Below are 18454 nucleotides of genomic sequence, written 5' to 3' on the forward strand. Positions count from 1 at the left end.
ACGACAGCAGCGCTCCCATCTTCCAGGACTCCCTCCGCTATTTTTGACGGTCTTCCGCATGCAGCGCCACCAGTGGCACTCCCAAGCGGGTTTCTCAATTGCTCGCGCGATGCGCCTGATATTTACTAAAGAAATTCTCGGTCACGCTGGCGAGAACCGTTAGCGCCGTTAGCAGTTTAAACGGTTTAAATTGGGTTGATTGCGGCGTGCAACTGCGAATTTTTTCATATCCCTGGGCTGTATTTCCTGCTCGACGAAGTGGAGTTTTGCCAGGAGGCGCAAAAAAGGTCAGTGCTGCTTATTTATGTGCTGGTAACGGTTGTTGTTCGGTGACATCCTTGTTAACTGCGTCCGATAAACTTACCGCGTCTATGCCCGTTGTTCGTGTGTCGTTCATGCTTGTGGTCGCGGCGTGTAACATTTTGTGTTGGAGAAACGTTTGCAGCCGTAATTTACCAAAACTCCTGTGTTCGTGGGTCAGAGTCGGCTGGACATTTCTGACTGCGTACGTCAGAAGTTCCTGGTTTGCGCGTTTCATGAGTGGATGTTCCTATACTGTGTGGCTTTGCTTAGTTGTATATTGACGGTAGCTGTGTATGTCTGCGGTAGCGAATCTTCTCGGGTTAGTCGCTCGCGATAATCGCGCGTGCACACGTGTACAACTTCCAAGCAAGTTTGCCGGAGCGTCCGTCCTTAGATTTATTGGTATTTTTAAAACTTGCGTGGTAATTGCGGCGTTGTGTTAGTCTGATGAGTAGAATGCCATTTACTGTGCTTACCAGACCGGGAGTCTTCGACCTTGCCCGTTGCGCGCAAGGTAGACGCTATTTCGAGTTGTGTTGATGTGCTTTCAAGGCGTCAGCTTACGTTTATCAGTGTAGTGTGTTATGCAGTTCCATGTTTCTTCCAATTCCTTTGACCAATTGAGATGATCTATTTTACATTGCCTGAAGTGTAGAGAAATGGAAGGGACAGTGGTTGTCTTAGCAGTACCGCAGTAACAAACGTTTCTTTTGTAGAGGGGAAGAAATATGTGGAAACACGCAGCGGGTATATAGAAAGTGTGCTGCCGTTTCTATGCTGTTAATGTCAGTGGTAACTTGAGACTTCAGGATGATTATCCAATATCCATAATTAGTGGTTGCTACTTCACGAACCGCGTTAGAAATAAGCCATTCTTGCATTTTTATGCCGTCAATGTCGGTGGTAACCCTAGAGTCGAAATAATTTCTGACAACGCTCCGGTGATAAGTTCTTGCATTACTATGTGCGCCCAACATTAACCCATTTCTGTGCTTCCTTGAACTTAGAAAATATACTGCGAAAGCAGATTGCTACATTCTGTATTCGATCTGTGTAACCTGTCCAGATGCAGACTATGGCTGACTGTGGACAAATTTGTCTCTACACTGGTAGTTTGCGACAATTGTTTTCCTTTGTCTGAAGAACAGAAATTAAAACGAATTATTTCCATTCCTTACATGTACCTGTCAAATCATGGCTGTGGCATTCACTGTGGCTGAAGACATCTTCGGCACGCCGAGGCGTCGTTGTGACAAGTGTGACAGATTGTGAATGCATTGTGGAAGTCATAAAGCCACGAAAGAGTGCCTCTTGAGTGTTGCGTATTATACAGACGTTCACCACTCCGCATGGAGCAATGACAGGTGAGCCTAAAAATGTTCAAATATTTTTATATTTAAAATTGTTTCGCCTGAAAACGTTACCAGGGCTCGTGATGCAAAATAAATTTTAGCACAATTAATCAGGCCTTGTACGAGATCTTGTAGTACTCCCTTCTTAGAGGGAAGCGTAAATTTATGCTTCGATATTTTTATACTGTTTTTATTTCTAGGAAATAGGGCGGACCGGGACTTAAAACAATGCAACAATGAATGCATACTGCCATTTTCCTGGTTCCTGAAGGCGTGTGTTCACCGTTCTTGAAGTCGTGTGTTCACAAAAAGGAAACACGTGAAAGCCGTTGTACGGGATGAAATCATTGCATTCTACAAGTACGTACGCACTCCCAGTTCTGCAACTTTGATGGTCCCTTTTTAGGTAGTTGCATTATACGTAATGGCTTCGGAACACCATTTCAGTGACTTGACCTGTAGGTGAAAACGACAGTAAGAGCTTTTGGGAACACGTTGGCAAAACTTTCCTGGAACATCACTCCGAGGAGGCCCTGCCAGGAACGCCTGCATCTTAATTTTAGTTGGGTAAGTTGACATTTTATTTTTGTGGGACTCAATTTATGGTAGTGTTTATTGAAGCTGGCATTTTATTTTTGCGGGACTGAATTTGTGGTAGTTTTCTTTGTAGCAAAATCTTACTGTTAAGAATAAATCGTGAACTCCAAATTGGGAAATACCTTCACATTCAGCCTGTTTCGGATGCTGCAACATGTGGACAAAAAGACTATTATTTTGCATTCAAGTTTTGCAAACATTTTGCTTTCACATTGAGAGTTGCTGCTGTGATAATACGGCGCCACGGCCACGCCCAATGCGGTTTCTTTCCAAAATTAGAGAACTGGCATTGACTGTGTGTGCTAATATTTTTTGTACATTGTTAGCAGCATTCCCAGAAAAGAAACCAAGAAATCGCTGATATTTCAATCAATTACTGTGCTATAAAAGGGGTATCCTAAGCAACTGACTCATTTAAAGCCATCGTCTAACAAAATTTTCTTGTTCCTTCCCAGTTATTCTCGACGTCCAGTTATTTTGAGAGAAGATAATGGCAGCGTAAATATTGTCTGCAAGAAACACGTCATGGATTTTCCGCCTGCATTGTCGCATCAAGATGTGGTCATCCTCCTCGCCGTATATTTCATCATAATCTCCTGAAACATATGCGACTTTGGAGAGTTCTTGGGACTTTTGCAGAGAGTTCTTGGCCATTTAACAAGTGGCCTGGTGTCATTTAAGTTTAAAGCTCTGTTGAAAGACTTGATGTGGTCACTCTACTTGGGGTTTTAAATTATTGTTAGACGTTTAAGCCTATTCGGAAAGATATGTCATGGTTCAAATGATTGGTAGATGCAAGCGGCATGTCAACTGCAAAAGTGAAGTCGTGCTTTCCTTTGCAATTTTTCATTATTGGCACAAAGCGCAGGCTGCCTTTGCCGCTGCTCTGTTACTCTGTTAATGTAGCTAATGGCACTGCACTGTAACGTTTTTATTATTCAAGTGCAGCTCGAAATTTTTTTCCATGGCAGTGCTGCTGCTGATGGATGCAAACGTGAGAGTAATTATTTACACAGACGGTTTGGGGTTTTATTAATCAATTTTTGTACTGTATCTTAGCTGACACCTAAGCCCTAGAAGAATGCGAAATATACATATTTGGCTTGAAAAAGTTGTTTACTTTGGACAAAGTTGCATTTCTCGCTTGTTAGAGGCAGTGCTTTGGTCACAAGCATACTGTCGTCACGATAGTAGGGTTTGTATAGCACGCATCTGAATTTTACCTCAGATAAATGTTTCGGCTGCAAAAATGCTTCCAAGTTCGCTTGGTAAAATTGGTCACCTGTATGTTTCAACGCTACCTGGCTTGGTTATTTGGGATGTCTGAATTGTTCTTGAGGGAACTAATAACGTCTTTAGAGTTAGGCTGCTTGATAAATTTTAAAATGCGTAACATGCTCCGAGCTATCTGGTTTGTAAAATTTTGTAAGATTCACACTGGGTGCTATGAGCTTTTTTTTGGATAAGTTATTTTAAATAGCTACAAATTGTCGGGGAAAGAACGCGGCTTCAGTGAAAGGCTTTTTCAGGGCGCGTATATAGTCGGTTTTGGCTACAGTTAGCTTGATATTACAGTTAGCTTGATATTCATATATGGTGTATGTTTTAGTTGTGCAATAGTGCCACATGCTTCCGGTAATTTTTTCTGTGCAAATGTTAAATTGTTAGTATTGGCTCCGGTGTTCTTTTCCTACACTCTTGCAGGTCTTGTGATAATCCAACCGTGTATGGCTTGTATTTTTGCTTTTCCCTACAATTTAATAGCAAACTGCATTTTTTGGAACCGGGATGCGTAAACATGGTATGGCAAGCGCTGTGGGTACTTCCGCATTTGCGGTACCTGATTTCATGTCATAAAACAGCATATTTTATGCTCACTGTTGTGTAATGCTTTTTGAGTTACTGCGAGGGTAGATGTACAAGTCTGTTTGTGACGCGGTTGCGCTTAAAGCCATCTTTATTACCCACGTGTTTTTAGCAAAAAAGAATGGTAACTATTAGCAAAAATAGGAAAATGCCACTTAGATCGTTTTGGCCACTTGATATCGTTTTGGTATTTGATCCTGTACGCTGGTCATTTTCTGCCCAAGTGGAAACAGATATGTCTCCGTATCTCAAATGTACGCAATAATACGAGCGAATAAAATTTCCTTAGTGTTTTTAAAAGCATTGTATCAGTGCTAATAGTTGGTTTGGTATGTATTTTAATGCGAGCCTTGTTTCTTTTACATGCAGCCAAAACCCAGAACAGGATTCGGCGGATGAAGCCAAAGTCTCTGTGTGCCGCTCCAGGTATCTCAGACCAACTTTTATATAGAACTGTTCTCCGATAGGCAACTGTTGGGAACTGTCAGGGACCACACTGCTGCGGCGGTTTCTGTTTTCCAATTGTTGGTATCACTGTGAGCCAGATGTCAAGGCTGCGTTAGAATGGTGCTTGCGGTTTCCTTCTGATACCAATGCATCCGCCAGCCTGGCAAATGACCTCAGTTTATACCAACAGGAAAGCAGATATGTTGGAAAAGTGGAGTCCCATAGACAGCTTCTCAACGTCTATCGGAACACCGTTTTATATAAACAGCTGGTCTGAAGGTACCTGGAACGGCGCACCAGATAAATCCATAATCATTTTACGTGGATCAGTGTTCCAGTAACTTACACTACCAGTTTATTTGGAACAGTGATCCGTATATTTTTATTTGGAACGCCGATCCAGATAATATAGCTGCAAAAATATGTGGTGCACTGTTCCACTTACATTTTCAGGATATGTGGAACACGGTTCCAAATATATAAGTTAAACTTTTTTGCAAAAAAGTTCCAATTACTAAGTGGATCTTATGTGGATCCAGATTAAGAGTGTACGCAGCGCCACCAAGCCCCCCAAAGATTCCCTGTTAGAGTAAGCTTTGCAAAGAGACGTCCTACCTGTAGGAATCGAGAGATGATTCCCCGATAGAGGCGAGGCATGGCGGCGACGTTCTCAAACATCCACATCAGGTACCGGCCCTGGTTCAGTTGCTCCACCATGCGGAGGATCCGGTGGAACTCAAAGAACAACACTCCCGTCCCCAGGGGATCTGCACATTGAAGGACAAGCATTTCTGGATCACAGGCAAAAGTATACGGATTGGAATCTTGGTGAGGGCGATGAGTACATTAAGAACATTTCTTTTTGGATGCCTCCCTGACAAACAACAGCCGCTTCGAAGCTATCACCTTTTCCAATACCCTAACCCATCTGATTCCTACTTATACTGCTCAAGTTTTGTATAGTTGAATCCCGCTACAACAACCTCCACGGCAAAGAAATATTTTCAATGCCCTGTAAACTGGCCATAGATATCACCGACACAAATTCTTCCCCAGAAGGAATCATTTGTCGGACTTGTCTACGCTTCAACGAAATGTTCTTTGGTGGGGCTGTGCGCAGATATACCATAAAAAGTGTGACGCCCGCTATCTGTAACTTTCTATACATTCAGGACACTTAGGTTTACCAAACAAGTGCTCACGCCACCATACGAAAACAAAAACCAACTCATAGTCGGGCGCCATTGTTCACTGGTGATAACGACGTGACTGGTCGTCTCTACACGACGCCCAGACCCAGTTCACGAAGCCACAGCTACAGAAAATTTATATCTAGTTCAAATAACATGAACGACCACTGCTGGCATTACACTGTGATCTATACATTGTGAGCCGGTGACAGTGCAGCTTTACTTCTACCGTTCTTCAAAGTCAAATGCAAAAATATTTCTTTCCATTAAATTTTGAACCCACTTCATCATATCCTTATCCGAAGCACGAGCTCACGATAGAGCCAAGCGCGAGAAGGTAATTGGTGTCGGTTCTGTCAGAACAGGGGGACATCCGACTACCTAGCAGCTATCTGCAAGTAATCAGCTTAACAGATATGGCTTTTTGTACAGGACTGTTTTGTGACTGTACTTCTTCCTCGATAAGGTGGCTGTGATGAATGTTGGGCCGGGCCGCATAGAAAGTCACGAGACTTGACTACTGTGTTCTCGCACACGCACACACAACATTATATTAGCTGGATAATGGAGAAAGCCGGAACAGACACTGTAGCACACGAGCGAACTAGATGCGGGAACATCCAAGTGCGGAAGACAGTAAACAAAGTCATGAAAAAAGTCACGCGCTCACAGACGCCGATCGCGCGACGAGACGATCGCTGATGCGACGACGCGGAGACGTACTTCTCTGAATGGCGACCGGGCAGACTAGTGAAGTCGATGAGGAGTTTCCCTCTCGCTGGCAGGGACGTGACGGTGGCCGATGGCTAGCGGCGGGACGGAAGTGCTTAGGCCTGCGCCATGCCGAGGCCTCGCTGCCCGCGCTCCATGCCACCGGAACACCGCTCATGCTGACTGGCGCAACACCTTCTTGTGGTCTCGTCGGTCGTTGTCTCGTTGACAGCCCGGGCGGTGGCTCAGACGGGAGAGCCGGCGACGGTCCTCGGGCCTACACCACGAGGGTGGCCGTCTTGCTGCCTCCGAAACGAACAGCTTCCGACGTCCTTCTTCTTCTTCCCTGCTTCCTCGATGCTGCTTTCTCTAGCGCGCACGTTACGCCACCGGTACCGGCGGATTGGCCCCCACACTGCACGACCCCTTCACTACACTACCCCCCTCTTCAGAAAGTTCTTAGGAGAACTATTCTGGAGACGCTGATGAGGGTGGAGTGCAGTCCTTATCGAAGAGGCGGTTCCAGGTTCGAATCCTGGCAGGCTCGCCACTTTTGTTATGAATGGGCCAAGGACCACGCAGGCAGGCAGTAGACGAACGCTGCTTAACACGTCGAAGACTATATTTAAGAGGACGGAGGACAAGCACAGGACGTGAGCATAGTAGAGGTCGGGATGTAACAGAGAGGATGGGTTTCGGTCACACGTACACACAGTCTACAGTTCAAAAATACACAAAGTAACCTCGGAGTTCACAAGGTCAGAGAGCAATGCCTAATAGACCAGTCAGCTCACTCTTAGTCGATCACGACGTTTCTAGGCGCTCCAACAGCAGGAACGGCAGCGTCCAACAGCCGGAATGGCGCGTCAGCAGTCGGCGCACCAGCACCTCAATGACGGCGCCCAGACGAGCTCTCGAGCCTTGGCGGAGGGTAGCGCGGTCCCGTCTAGGGTGGCCCAGGCGTCTCACGGGGAAGTTCCCACGGACTGCGCCCTGTTCCGCCGCTTCGCTTCCAGCCGTTGCCGTTCCAGCCTCCGCGATCACTTACGCGCGGCTCCTCTTCCTCGTCATCGTCGCTGTCGTTCCGCTGGCTCACATTCGCGGCCAATCACTCTAGTGGCCATTCATCACAGTGGCCTTAATGTGCAGGTACAAATCAGCTTGATAACCACTAGTAGGTTTGCTACAGGAATAAGCAATATGAAAGTGTGCATCACTCCTTTTTTTAAACATTGAATTATGGGCCAATGATATGGACAATTTACAGGGTATTTTTTTGCCATTTGTGGTGTGCTGGGGCAGGTGTCACCACAACAAATCTCTTGTAGGACAAAATTTTTCAAAATTCCATCAGTTTCGTTGTAGATGGATATGGCTATATAGGGTTAAACTCCCATTAAATCATTTGATATACATATATAACAGAATTCGTTGCTCTTGAAACTCTGAAAGTAATTTCTGACAACTTGACAATACAGACATCAGCACACACACACAAACAAAATGAACAAAATAAACAAAATGAAGACGTCGAATGAGGTCTATCTGTGGTTGACATCAAATACAGAACTAAGAAAAAAAGCAAAACAAAACAGTGTTTGGGCAGGTTCTGGCACGTTCAGCACAAAAACTACACCGTCTCCCCGAAGGGAACTATGTACAAAGCATCTAGGAGTTCATAACCACCCCCCCCCCCCCCGTCACGCGCACGGCCGCTTTCGCGGCGCGGTCACGTTGACGAGCGGCATCCGGATCCGCTTGGCGACGCTGGCTTTTCGAAGCGGCTTCTCGTTGGCGAACCGCACCCCGATTCGCTTGGCGACGTTGGCGTGCCGAAGCGGCTTCGCATTCTCGCAGTGTGGGATCCGCTGCTCGACGCTGGCGTTTCGAAGCGGCTTCACTTTCGCCAGTTCGCTGACAAAATTGTTGGCGTCCATTCAGTTCGTCGGACAAGCAGCAACTGAGGGAGGGGCGCGCGGAGAGGAGGAAAGGAGGAGCACCACGCGCGCTATGGCACAGCTGGTGGGGAGAGGGGAAGGGAGGAGCAGCGCACGCGCAATCGCACAGCTGGCGTGGAGGGAGGGAGAGCAGGAGACCGGCGTTGTCGCACAGCTGGTGGAGAGAGGGGGAGAGGTGCTGACAACGAACGGACGCAGGACATAGCCCCGAGTAAGAGATGCTTTGCATCTAAAAGGAGATAATAAGTCCCATTTTGCATCATTTCTTTTATTGTCTTTCCATATTGTCACTAGTTTTCCTAGCCTATGCTCACTTTGCACTGCGCTACACAATGCTCATAATACATGGAGCCTTTATACCTAACAAAGGTCTGCTTTCCAATTTTTTCTCTCCCTACCATCATCGTCAGTTCCCGCATAGTAAAATGTGAAATGTCTGCTTACTATGCCTTGTCATGTCATTTGCTAGCCTACCACTCCAGTTGCTGCAAAGGATTCACCTAAATTTAAAAACGTTTGGGCTTCAAACTGGGAGTTTATGGCACAAGGCATTAACATGAAGCAGAAATATAAATAAATTATTGTTATTTCTAAAAGCTCGGTATTCTGAACTTGCAATGGCATAATTGTTACATTAAAACTAAATATACTCACAATGAGATTTTTTAAAAGCGTTATGAACAGTTTGATAATGTGGTGTTCGTTTTAGCAAGGTTCAACTGGAATATTGAACAGAATGAAATATTTTATGCCTGGAGAAAAGCTTTAATGCACACAGGCGATACGGCCATGAGCAATACTCACACAGCCCTAGATGTGGCGAGTGGCGCCAGCATGCATGCACTGCCTGCACACACGGCCTGATGTAAGCAGCCGCAGCTGTGCGCATTTCCTAGAATACAATACATTGCAAAAACAATGTAATTCATGGGAGTAGGGTGATGATAGTTACGAAGGAAATTGCACTATGGATCGGTGCTACTAGGGAACGTGGTGCACAAGCGTACGCTAAACGTTATGCCACAAGTACTTTGCGTGGATCAGCCAGGAAGGAAGCTGGTTGATGTCAGCACTTTCGAACAACTGCCACAAGCATGTCTTTTTCTTTCAGTGCAAGAGTGAAGCCCCAACCATGTTTCTTTCCCACAACAGCACTGCATGTGGGAAGTTGAAGAGAGCTGCATTTGGGACCACCTACTTTTTTGGGGCCACCAAACACTGGGTTCCCCTATTCTTATCCACCAGCCCATTCTCACTGCTCCCAAGGCGGCAGCTACAGCAGCTGATGATTCTATACCGCCTGCACATTGGAGGGTTCATCTGCTCTCCTTTTTTGCTTTGGCTTCCCACGTGCAGTACTGAACTTCCCACATGCTCTACCACCATGCATAAATGTACGGAGAAAGTTCTCTCACTCAAACAAGCAACAATTGTGGCACCCAATATAGAAAGGCAAAGAGCTGACAAATACCAAGTACTGTTTTTTTGGCAAAACTGCACTTCATGGGTTCAGACACAGGAACAAGGAATCCTTGCCAGAGTGAAGTGTGCATATTTTCAGTGCTGAATGACAAGTTACTGCTAGATTCTTGTTTAAAACACCTCCGCAAGGTTGATATATTTCAGGCTTTAGGAGGTGTTCTTTCCATGCTAGAAGGTGACATCATAGAAAGTCACTGCTTTCAGAGGTCCGAGAAATGTGTTTCTGCCACAACACGTGCCGCTGAAAAAGATGACATGTAAAGGCATATCCATTCACTGCATGTGCACTGCGATATTGGGAACCACAAGTGAGGCCAGCCTTGAAGAGGCACGAAACTGCTTGGAAAGTGACGAACTAGTTTTGACCCTGTTGCTCTACATTGACTCTTGTATTGTTCCAAATGGGGAAGTGAAACATGAAACCCCAGCAGTGAATCTGAAGCTGAAGATGGGGCACTACCAAGCAAGCTCCAAGTGCTAGGCCTAAACGGTGCACTGCAATTCAACGAGAGCTCGACTAGGCAGCAAAATGAGGGGCAATTCTTGTGCGCCTATTAATACACTGGGAGGCCACCACTAAGAGCAAGACGGGTGCAAATGATGATAATGGGTGTCTTTCAGTTTATATGCAACTTCTTCTGAAAGAGCCTTTACAACCAACAGGTAAACACATAAGGCTTCTGTACGCTGCACAATTTCGATGCCATAAAATTATATTTTAGCAAAGAAAAGTGCAAGTTTTTTAGTTCATTAAAATCAGCGCGGGGAACGACAGCTTGGGGAGTTCTGTTTAGCATTATTAAAAATTTATACAAAATGGAGGAAAGGTCAGACGGGGCTTTAAACTGATATGTTTTAAACTGCTCCTGAAATAAAATCTTCCTAGCAATGCAAGTCTTCCCAGAAATGCATATCTGTTAAGAGGTGAAGCCAACTCTAAAGAAATGAGTGTAAGCTTGGTCGTCGTAAGCTGCGTTTTCCACAGGGCATGTTATGCAGTAAAGCTTAGAAATCTGAGAAGGGAGAGGGAGATTAGTAGCACCAGGCTCATTTTATACTTCCCACTGCCACGACCTCTTTCCCGAGTTATGTATACTGCAGGCCACGCGTGGCGTCTATCTCCCCCTGGTTTTTTATATACGCAGGTTGGAGAAGGGGTGCAAGTGCAGACAGGCGTCATGCACTTACCGTTGGCACACCCATTTTGGGAGGGGGAGATTCAACTAGCACCCCAATGTGACATTATTGCTATCGTCCATGGTCGAGTGGCTTGTGTTGGTGAGTTACACCGACAGAAGCCCCGCACGGGGCACCTTGAGCAATCTTGGCGACGGTACTGGCGATACCGCGGACCCCGAGCCCCCATGCTCTTGCTGTAATCTACCGTGGCTACGAGTTTTAAGGTGACGGGCAGAAACCACAAACGGTGGCCATCGGAGCCCAGGTTAAGCTCCGGCGGATCGGCTCCCTGTCTGTTTACCAGGCAGGGAGCTCTGGGACCTCTCTCGGTATCAGGGTAACCCGAGCGAAGGAAGTACCCCCGTCCCCTGCTTTTATACATACTTTATGGTGTTTTCTTGTGAGGGGCGACGCGGGCCAGCGAGGGCCCGAGACGCGACCAAGGCACTCGAAGGCAGAAAACTAACTTTATTAGCGAGGCAAGACGCCTCGAGGAGCCTCTCAAGCTACTACCGCCGGCCGCGCGCCGCACACTCGCTCTGCTCGGCTTCGTGCTCGCTTTCGATGTGGCAGGCAGGTGTCGCCGCAGTCTGTGCGCTTGCAGCGCTGGCTTCTGATGTGTCGGGCAGGTGTCGCTAGTAGTCGGTGCGCTGGCTTACATCCGGCTCCTCTCTGTTGGACCAAGTCCCTTTGGTCACGGAAGTGGCACTGCTTGCTGCCTTCATTGCGAGAGGGAATAGTCCTTCAAGCGCTCGGGTAGGCGCCTTTGGCGCTGCGGTCGAGATTAGGGTACCGCCGGAGGCAGGATTGCAGGTCCAGGAGAGGCTGGCGGTTGAGATGGCTCCTTAATAACACTGCGAGAGGTGGAACATTCACACAGAGACAAATTTTGGCTCTTTAGGATGTAGGGCTCGATATAAGGTGGCACATAGTGCTTGAGTTGAGACACGTGGACTACCCTGTCTTGGATCCGATCACGAGGCCCTTGACCAGATATGCGGCTAACGACAAACGTAACAGGCGTTTTCTGGTCAGTGATTTGATATACTCCCTTGAATTTGGGGGCCAACTTTCCAGTACCATCTGTTACAGGCTCTTGGCGGCGCACCCAAACGAACTGGCCGACGTGAAAGGAGTGGTTCCTATGGGATTGATCATACGCTTCCTTTCGTTTCTCTTGGACTTCCTCAGTATTGCCTGCCGCAGTAGCCCGGTTCTGGGACAACGTTAGGAGGCGGTCTTGCAGTGTCCTTGTTGTGGCGGGACGGTGACGTTGATATGGAAGCTTGGGAACGTATCCGTAAAGTAGTTCAAATGGAGAGAAACAGCTGCTGGCACTGTAGCTTGTGTTAATGGCAAAAGCAGCTTCTTCGAGCTTGTTGTCCCAAGATGTAGGGTCACTTGAACACAGCTTGCGAAGAACTAAGATTAAAGTCCCGTTGCTTCTCTCTACTAGGCCATTGCTGGCTGCACGGTATGCAACCGAGTAGTGGATCTCTGCGCCATGCATGCGCATGAAGTGCTTGAACTGGTGAGATTCACAGGCTGCGCCATGATCACACATGCAGTCATCAGGGCAACCAAACCCAAAGAACACTGACTGCAAATGTGCTATCACCTCTTTGGCTGCTGTTGAAGTCACAGCTGCTGGGATGATGAAGCGTGTGGCGAAGTCAATTACATTTAGAATGTACTTCGTTCCTGCAGCAGCTGGCATGGTGATGTGATCAATGGGAATTAAGGCAAAAGGGGTGTCGGACACTGGCATGAGGCCCATTTTGCCTACACTTTTAGACACTGGGCGGTTGGTGCTCTGGCATATCTGACATGCTGTGACGTAGCGAGTCACTGAGGGTGCAACGTTTGGCCACCAGTAGCGTTCTCTCACTTTGGCCAGAGTACGGGTTACATCCATGTGGCGTCCACAATCATGAACAACTTCCAACACAGCTTGGCGCATCTTCGCTGGCACTATGATGGTTTGCGCACCTGTGGTCCCATCGCTATGGTACAAGATGTCATCAATTACGGAATTGTCATGCTCTGGAGATTCTGAAGATTACAGGGAGCGACCAAGATCCTGGCACTCTTCGTCTTCTGCTTGCATAGCTGCTAGAGACTGTGGCTGGTAGAAAACTGCTGCAGATAGTCGCGACAGCATGTGAGCAACCACGTTTTGGCGACCAGGATGTGCTGTACCGTGAAGTCGAACTCTGTAAGATCCATCAACATGGTGGTAAAACGACGTGAAGGCCTGATGTTGGCTGTCAAGCACGCAACAGTCCAGTTGTCGGTTAACAGGCAAAATTTCTTGCCAAGTAAATAGTGGCGGAACTTAATAGTGACTGCCCAGTGAACACCAATACACTCCCACACGTTACTGTGCAACTTTTTCTCCTCAGCAGTCCGTGCACGACTCGCATATTCAATGACAGTTTCTTTGCCACGCTGTTTCTGGGAAAGCACAGCACCAATTCCTGTTCCAGAGGCATCAGTTGTGACAGTGGTCTGGGCGTCTGGATCGAAGTGGCCGAGTACAGGTGCTGTTGTTAGTGCTGTGCGTATTCGTTAAAAAGCTTCATCGCAGTCACTGGTCCAGGCGAACTCTTCAGACCGAATGAGACTCTGCAAGGGGGCTGTGATCATGGAGAAATTCTTCACAAAACGGCAATAGAAGTTGGCAGTCTGGAGCCATGACAAGACTGCTTTGCTGTTTGCAGGCTGCGGGATTTTCAGGATGGCGTCGACTTTAGCAGGGTCAGGTTGCTTGCCGTTACTGCTCAGAATGAATCCCAGAAACTTGATGGACTCCAAACCAAACTTGCATTTATCAAGTGAAACCTTGAATCCACTGGTGTGGAGTAGACGAAGGACTTCATCAAGTAGTCTCGAAAACTCATTAAAAGTTGGTGCAAAGACTAGAACGTCATCCAAGTAGACTCGCACACCACATTTTGAGCAATGTGGCTGTAAGTTGGCAAAAATTGACTGCATGGCATGCTGGAACGTGGCAGGCGCATTCTTCAGCCCGAATGGCATGCGGGTCCACATGAAGGTTCCCTGGTGGGTAACAAAAGCGGTTTTTGCTTGGTCTTCTTCACGAACACGAACCTGCCAGTACGCAAACTTTAGGTCCAGACAGGCAAAGTACTGTTAACCGGCAATGTCATCCATGATGTCATCGGCATAAGGAAGTGGCTGCACGACGCTCACGGTCATCTTATTTAGGGGCACATAGTTGACACAAAAGCGCTTCTTACTACCTCTGCTGACAACCACTGCGGGGAATGCCCAAGGTCCGAAGACTGGAAGAATGATGCCTTGGCGAAGGAGTGTGCTTGTTTGGGTCTCGAGAAAACGACGGTCTGCAGCCGAGTAGCGGTAGGGTGATCGACTGTATGGCACAGCGTCCGGGAGAAGGTGAATTGAGTGTTCAACACCCTCGTACAAACCCAAGTCATCCTCTCCATGAGCGAACACTTCAGCGTGTTTTAAAAGAATGCTCGTAATTTCCTGTTGTTGAGCTACTGGCAAGTGACCACCGAGTTGAGCAGCGGGTAAGGATGGGTCAATGCAAACCTCAACTGTTGGAGGAGCAGCTTGCTTGTATTCAGGAGAGGGGCTGTAGTTGTTGGGAACATCCTCTTGGCAAGATAGTGCTAACCACGGCAGCTCATCTGGTCCTGGGAGTGGCAAACACGGGAGTCCTGCTGAGCTGTGGTGTCCAGGCATATGGTGATTGAACAAGGACCCCTGGATCATAACAGCGTTCGACATCCTGGGCAACAGTCGTTCATGGCACCGACCGTTCCTGTGGGTGCGTGGCGAATTTCAGTTGGCATTGGTGGCTGAAACACCAATTGTGCATGGCTTGCAGAAAACCAGTGTTCACCTAATATAAGTGGGACAGCATTATTATGGAGGGCGGCTGGTTCAACCAAGGCGGTGATAGGTCCGACAGAAACCTTCAAACATACGGCACCAGCTGGAGCTACTGTTTCTCCACCGACGACGACTAGAGGGGGTCTAGTCCAGGGCAAGAGGGGCAACGAGCTGACCAGGTAGCGGGAAACAAGCGTCACTTTCGATCCACTGTCGGGAAATGCATCCACTTGACCAATCCCAGCAATTGTGGTGGTAACAAGGGCACACTGGACCAGTGATCCATCGAGGGTTTCCGAAGGGGTACTGTGGAGAGCTGGGGAAGAATGTGTACTAGACGTTGGAGCGGTAGCTCTAGATGGACACTTGGATGCGAGATGTCCTTTTTGGCGGCATTGGAAGCACACAGCTTCGGCCAAGTTCTGTCCAGGACGGTAGGCAGGAGCACCATGTTTAGCGGAGATGGTGTGGTATCGGAACTCTTGTTGGTCTGGTGGCAGGGCTGAAATTCGCTGTGGCCGGCTCGTTCTGTCTGACACAGCCTGAGGATTCATGTACGCAGAGTTGCGGGAAGGCGACTGTAGGCTTGGAGTGGGTGGTGTGGCGTTTAGATACCCTGGGCGTGAAAATGGAGTGGCCGAATGGCTCAGTGTTTGATCAAGCTGAGTGACAATGTTCATATATGCTGCGACGGTCGCTGGGCGTTGTGCTGCTGTAGTAGTGGCCAGGTTCGAGTCGGCAATGCCTTCAAGGGCGTGCTCTATGCGCTGAGTGTCCGAGAGAGTGACTGGGCATCCAGAGATGAGCTTCAGCTTTGCCAGAGAGTAGTTGACAAGATTCTCTTCCTGTGCTTGCACGCGACAAGTAACTGCTAGTTGCCACTGCAGCAAGGTCTGCTTGGCGCTGAATTGATCTAGGAACGCTTGCCTGAACGTTTCCCACGTCGGGCATTGACGGCCAATGACGGCTTTCCAATCAGCGGCCGCTCCACGAAGTTTGCCCATGGCGACGGCGAGTAGTGTTAAAGGCTGCCACGAAGCAAGGTTTTGAGTTCGCTCCAACTCTTCAATCCAGTGGGACGCTGAAATGCCGCCGTCCCCACTGTAAGTAGGAAGCGATGCGGACAGGTCTGGAAGAGTTGTGACTTGAACAGGGAATGCAGCGCGTTGCGACACATGAAGGAGCTCCTGAAGTAAGCCTGTCAGCAACTCGGTAGTTTGTGTTGCATCGGAGCTCGGCGGAGGCGGTGCTGTGTCAGGGCGCTGGGTGGACGCCGCGGAGTCTGGGGAAGTGGGCGTGGCTGAGCGGTTTTGAGCGATGTCGGCGATAAGGCGGTTTATTACTTCTTCCTTCGGCCCGGTAGCGTCCAGATTTCGGCGAGCCAACTCTTCACGGAGATAATCTGCTGTAAAGCCTGCGAGGTCCTCTGGCGTAGCCTCGTTCCAATTCACGAGCGGCATGGCGGTACAAGGCAGCAAACTGGTTACGAGACGAGAGGGCGAGTAGGGCGAACGGTTTGGGCACTGAAGGCAGGTTACTTCATCGGGCGGGCAGGCGCCAACACGACAGTCGGCGAAACACAGGGCGAAGCGCGAAATGGCTCCGGCGAAGTGGGCGGTAGCACCTGCACACGGAGGGAGCGCTGGGCGACGAAACTTCACGAGGCGATGCTCCAGGCACGGTTCGGGGTCGACTGCGCCAGTTGTGAGGGGCGACGCGGGCCAGCGAGGGCCCGAGACGCGACCAAGGCACTCGAAGGCAGAAAACTAACTTTATTAGCGAGGCAAAACGCCTCGAGGAGCCTCTCAAGCTACTACCGCCGGCCGCGCGCCGCACACTCGCTCTGCTCGGCTTCGTGCTCGCTTTCGAGGTGGCAGGCAGGTGTCGCCGTAGTCTGTGCGCTTGCGGCGCTGGCTTCTGATGTGTCGGGCAGGTGTCGCTAGTAGTCAGTGCGCTGGCTCACATTCTAAATTTCCCAAACCCTAAAAGGGGCCGCACCGAAGTATTGTATCCACCCCTTCCGACCATGACAATTCGAAAACCTGATAACTACCCCCATTTCTTGGCAAATAAATCTCTTGAACAAGCCAGGCCTATTGCATCACACTCCGTGTTCTTGATTTCGAAATTTCTGGAAAGTGTTGTAGGTGAATCCTATAAAGCTAAGAAACAGAGAACCGGTGAAATCTTGATCGAGGTACATAGAGAGCAGCAGGCCACAAAACTCTTGAAGCAGACCCGTATTGGCGATCTTGACATCAAGGTCACGCCCCACCGCAGCCTCAACAGCTCGCAGGGCGTGATTTCGGATCTTGCGAATGAGACAGAGGCCGATCTTCTTGAAGGCCTGAGAAGTCTAGGTGTGACGGCTGTCAGGCGCATAACAATAAAGAGAGACGATAATGTATTCCCCACAAAACATATCATCTTGACATTTGATCGTTCTGTACTTCCAGACCATATCAATGCAGGTTTCATCCGGTGGTCCGTCCGAGCGTGCATCCCGAACCCTCGGCGCTCTTTCAAGTGCCAGCGGTTCGTGCACGGTACCAACCCGTGTCGGGGCAAACTAACATGCGCCAAGTGTGCGCAACAAGGTCATCCCTCTGATAATTGTAGTTCAGAACAACTCCTCTACATTAACTGTCAGGGCCCACACGCGGCGTACTCCAGAAAATGCGAGAAGTTCCAGCTAGAAAAGAAAATAATAAACTTCAAGTTCACAGAGAACATAACCTTCCCGGAGGCGCGAAATAGGTTCCCCTCTTTCCCCCTGGGGAGGTACGCCAAGGCAGCTCGCCGGGGGGCGGAGCGGCGTCTTGTTTGGGAGGGCAACCAAGAGGGAGGGGCGTGCGGGTCCCGCCTCCGCCCTAACTCCCCCCCACCCCCCCCTCTGGGTTTCCTCTTGCAGCCCAACCCGCCTCCGCACCGCTCCCTGAGCTAGCAGCGGCTGTGGTGGCATCCACGTCCGATCGGGATGCTGCTGCAACCACCGTTTCCTCCTCTCCACCGGCCCGGAGGAGATGGAGACGGAGGAAACTGCAGCAATTCCCACATCCGCCGCACCGCCTGTGCCACCCGGGGCGCTCCTGATGCCCTCGGCGGTCGTGGCTCAAACGAAGAGCACCAGAAAGGGTGCCAAGTCTGGGGGGTCTGGTACGCTGGGTACCCCTTCCAAATCTGATGATGAGATGGATGTGAGACCTTTCCTGTCTGCTTTGCATACGAAGGAGCGGGTTCCTCCATCTAAACCTCCAGAGAAGGCAAAAAAGCCCCTCCCAAGAGTGCAAGCCCCGAAAGACATTGCGTAAATAGTCACAAATAGTCACATTAATATGCAGAAAACTAAAGTAATGATCAATAGCCTCGGGATAGCACAGCAGTTTGAGATAGGTGGCGAGGCAATGGAAGTGGTAAGCGATTATATCTACTTAGGCCAAGTTGTGAACCCAGATCCCAACCACGAGGCAGAGATAATTAGAAGGAT

General features: G+C 48.8%; 1 protein-coding gene and 1 long non-coding RNA gene across 2 annotated transcripts in view; one reads left to right on the forward strand and one right to left on the reverse strand.

The window, feature by feature from the left end:
• The window catches only part of LOC144143307 (DNA (cytosine-5)-methyltransferase 3A-like), a 268623-nt gene that overhangs the window by 85645 nt on the left and 164524 nt on the right, over positions 1-18454 (reverse strand). Inside the window, exon 11 of the mRNA XM_077675079.1 lies at positions 5181-5332. Coding sequence (XP_077531205.1) covers positions 5181-5332 — 152 coding nt within the window. The remainder of the gene's footprint in view (positions 1-5180; positions 5333-18454) is intronic.
• Positions 142-1993, forward strand: LOC144141210 (uncharacterized). Its single transcript, XR_013316484.1, has 3 exons — positions 142-287; positions 1526-1667; positions 1856-1993. It is a non-coding gene; the product is annotated as an uncharacterized LOC144141210 (long non-coding RNA).

This window comes from Haemaphysalis longicornis, unplaced genomic scaffold (assembly GCF_048455015.1).
Source record: "Haemaphysalis longicornis isolate Haplotype H1 unplaced genomic scaffold, Haemaphysalis longicornis Haplotype H1 scaffold_6, whole genome shotgun sequence".
Classification (NCBI taxonomy): Eukaryota; Metazoa; Arthropoda; class Arachnida; order Ixodida; family Ixodidae; genus Haemaphysalis; species Haemaphysalis longicornis.